Below are 4,212 nucleotides of genomic sequence, written 5' to 3'. Positions count from 1 at the left end.
CAGGAGAACGCTGTCCGATGTCTGACATTTACACCTCGGGGTCTTCAAGTAAACAGGAGAACAGAGAGAAGACCAATCAGTTATCTGCTGCATAACCACAGCAATTAGCGTTAATGATATCTTGGGAATGTTCCGAGAGATGTGCTAATGGTTTGTATTTGGGATGAGATGGCGATTTAGGATGAAGACTGTACGAGGAAAGATAGCGCAAGATTTCATCGATGCAACTTGCTGGTTGATCGTCCGAAAAATCATTTGAAAACTATATAGAATATCCTAACACATGAATTAAAAAAAATATTATGTTGTAACCAAGTATGATCTCCATTTATGTTGTGAATTGATCTATTACAGCAGAAAGCAAGGATCCAGGGCTTGTCTTAAGGGCATGGTTGCAAGAACTTATTTGGAGTTCGACTTGGTTGAAGACTTGGATTGAGGTCAATCCATGACCATAGGAAAAATCACCAGCAAAAACACAAAACAATTTTCTTAAACTTTAAAAAAAGGGGAATCCATAAATGGTAAAAATGTACGAATCATTTTCATGATATTCAACTTTATTTTATCATTTTAAGGCCAAAAAAGCAATCTTCATCGATATTCTTCACAATCTCCTTAGTGCCCTTGCTTTTTGTCTCCCCTTTTAGCTAATCCGAACCTTCCCGTACACTAGCACTTCAAATTTCAGATATCATATAATTTGGTCTATGCATCCTTGGCCTAGAGAAAAGAAGAAAAATCGGTCTAAACAAACAAAGAAAGAGAGACGGACAGATAAAATTAAGAACCAACTAGTTAAATTTTTATATCTGAATTTCACATCTCTGCTTCTGAACAACTAAAATTATTTCTTATATGATCACAAGAATTCAATTATCTATGCCTTTCAAGATGAAAGGAAAACCAACACAAAAAAAAAAAAAAAACATGGATGAAGCTAGTGAAATTTCCTTCAAGGGCTCTTACTGGCATAAATCAACAAAGAGAATTCAACTCTTTCTTGATCTTTCTGCACTAACTTCTCCTCCAACCACAGTCTGCTATCCATTCCACTTCTTGTCCTGAACATGAAAACAGCATAGCCAGAACCAGGATTATAGAACCAGTCATGGACATCCCACAACAGATCAACAAGCAATCCATCAAGAAAAATTGTCTGGTTGCCTCTAAAATTCCACTGCAGCCTCTTTACACGAATCACTGTCTTCTTATCAATACATACAGATAAAACTGGATGCTTCAGGCCTTCATTTTCTCCACTACATCTGATCACGATGTCATGTTGAATTCCCGTGTCACAAAACTGTGCCCTCGTAGCATATAAAGTATTGCCTGAACAATGCTCTTGCCTTGAAATGAGAGTGGCTTTAGCAATTGGGGTGCTGCTAGTTTTGAACTTCTTGGTCAAAGTTTCTTCTCCTACATCACCCAATATCAGGCCTATTTCTGAATCAACCATGACCAGGACATAAAACCCTTCAACAGGTTCAGGTCCTAACTCATATTTAGCAGAAGAAAGATCCCAGAAGACTTCGATCTTTACAGTATCAGATTCAACCAATTTGCTGCCTTTCATCTTTCTAAAGAGCCTGGTATGTGTGTTGAGTTTGAAAGAAGTTGAAGGGTCATTGCCAAAATTAATGCTGAGGCCTTGAGTGGTCTGGTTTTTGCACCAAGACACTTTGGCCAGGAGTTGTTTTTTAGTTGAGAGGATGATTTTATAGAAGCAAGAGACTGTATTTTGGACAGATGGGGTTAGGCTTGGAGAGATACAAGCATTGTTCGAATAACTAGAACATGAAGAATGAGAGACTTGTATGGCATTTTCACTAAAACAAGAAACTATATCTCTCATTGTGAAGAACAAGAACAATTCTTTCGATGAAGATATGGAATAAACTTCGACTGGTTCTTCAATATGGAGAGAGATAGGGAGGGGGAGAGAGATCTGAGAGTTAAGAGAGATGGGAGCTTCTCTTTTGGCTTATGGTAAGAAGAAAATGTTTAGTTTAAAAGCTGGCCAGGGTAGGTGCTTTTTTGAACTCTCTTTTTAAATTTTTTTACAAGGAAAATTCGTTTTACAAGGAGAGAGACATGGAAAGGCAGGCAAGAAAACCTCTCTTTCTCTCTCCCACCTTAAATTATACATCTTTAAGAAAGGAAAAGAAAGGAGAGTTTTTTTTTAATTAAAAAAAGACGAAGAAGAAGAAGATTGAGGCAGAAACCTTCATGGTTTCTTTGTTTAATCACTTTTGCCAGTTCATATTTATAAAAAAAAATATATATATATAATAATAAGTAAATAACAAAAGGAGAAAGAGGGCAAAGGCATAGAGGAGGTTGGAACTGGACCTGGTCTGAATAGCAGCATCATTTGCGAGTCTATGAAGTGATCATGGTTTCCCCTTAACTCCATTCCTAGGCTTTAACGAGAGATATAAAGAGGAAGGAATAATTAAAAGAGATAAATTAGTGAGGGATTTTAATATTAATCATGATTTTTTTTAAGGAGGATTAATTAATATTTTGAATAACGAAAGACCAATCAGTTGATATATCAATTTGTATGAAAATCTTTATTTATAAATATATTTAATTGATTACTCCTTTTAATTACAGGAGGGGAAGGAGATTAATCATAAATTTAAAGTAAAACATCTTGGGTATTACGTGATGGAACAATACTTGTGGGTCAATTTCTGCTAGAGAAATAAATTGTCTGGATAGGCAATGACCCACCCACCAATTGCCACTCCCTGCTCACCTCTGACTGGTTTAAAAGCAGGAGATAATGAAAATTGAAAGCAAGAGAATATTTGTGGGATAATTAGTGATTATATTCCATGTTATAAGAACTTTTTTTGTTATATTATATGTACATAAATCAATATCTAATAAGGTTGCTAAACCTTAACATAAATTTTCCACCTAACAAAAATCCTAAGGATTAATACCTCTAATGTCCTTGAAATTCAAGACAGATATAAAAAATCATACGAGTAAGAAAAAGAAAAGGGACTTTATCTCTATTCTTTGAGCGAAAAACATCAGTTTTTTTTTATTTTAATTTTTTAAGAGATATGAAGATAAGTAAAAATAATAAATGAAAGTTTTTTTATTTATTAATCATTTATTTGTAGATGTTATTTTTTAAAGTGTTTTTTGTTTTGAAATATATGAAAATAACATTATTATTTATTTTTTAAAAATTATTTTTAATATGATATAAAAATAAATTTAAATTTAAAAAGAAAAACAGAAAACAAAGGAGGGAGCATCCTTTTGTGCTATGGACCACAGGATGGTCTTGTCCTACAGCAAGGGCATGCTCCTTTATCATGACAAGCAACTGCTGTGTTGAAGGATGCTGAATCTGCTCTTCAAGAAATGTTACAAAGGATCTTGTTTTTTTTTTTTATTATTATTATTATTATGATTTCTCCTCCTCGTTTTTTTCCCCATTGGCTCACTAAAAGTTAACTTTTTTTTCTCACCCCTTTTAATTTCAGGTGATGATTGCCTTAGGCCTTAAGTTCGTTAAGGTGAGATGATCAAGTGACGACGACGACGACGACGACTCCCACCACATCAGAAAACACCCATCATGCTTAATTATTGAAAATTTCCATGGTCCTACTACTGCATCAAGTTTCTATTTTAATTTTTATGGCCCTAAACACATGGAAAAAGGCTTGTCGATTAGTTAGCAGTGCCCAAAGCTGATTGATCCATCATCTTTAACTCGTAATCCATGCGTGGGTAAGGCTTTGAATCTTTCTGCAAGTCACAACTTTATTCCTGGTTTGGTTGCCGAAAAAGATGTATTCCAGATTTCTTTTATAGCATTAATCCCAGCATTAGGTAGCTGTCGAAGCACCTAAAAACGTCAGGAAACGTGAGAGCAACAACCATGAAGAACACAAAATCCCACTGAGATGGAGTTCTTCTGATCTTTTGGCTTTACGTGATTCCAAGAAATCCTCACCAACCCAGATCACCATTTGCATGGAAAGGTTAATCATTTGGGTTTCGAACAATGATTTACAGCAATGGAAAGGTAAATCTATTGAGGTTTGAGCTATAATTTACAGCAACGCGTAGAATTTAATCAGAGCTCGGTTGGGAGCTGGGACCACATCAAGTTCACACGAACTACTTTTTTTTTTCTTTATTTACATGCCCATTAGTGCTTTGAGATTGGCTTACACT

At 35.0% G+C, this 4,212-nt stretch overlaps 1 protein-coding gene across 1 annotated transcript; it reads right to left on the bottom strand.

Moving 5' to 3' along the window:
* Positions 1–776: 776 nt before the first annotated feature.
* Positions 777–2,389, bottom strand: LOC118040079 (uncharacterized). The gene has a single exon (XM_035046941.2). The coding sequence runs from the start codon at positions 1,856–1,858 to the stop codon at positions 956–958; it is 903 nt and encodes a 300-aa protein (XP_034902832.1). The 5' UTR covers positions 1,859–2,389; the 3' UTR covers positions 777–955.
* Positions 2,390–4,212: the final 1,823 nt, after the last annotated feature.

Source organism: Populus alba, chromosome 4 (assembly GCF_005239225.2).
Source record: "Populus alba chromosome 4, ASM523922v2, whole genome shotgun sequence".
Classification (NCBI taxonomy): Eukaryota; Viridiplantae; Streptophyta; class Magnoliopsida; order Malpighiales; family Salicaceae; genus Populus; species Populus alba.
This window is presented reverse-complemented; position numbering and strand designations above follow the sequence as displayed.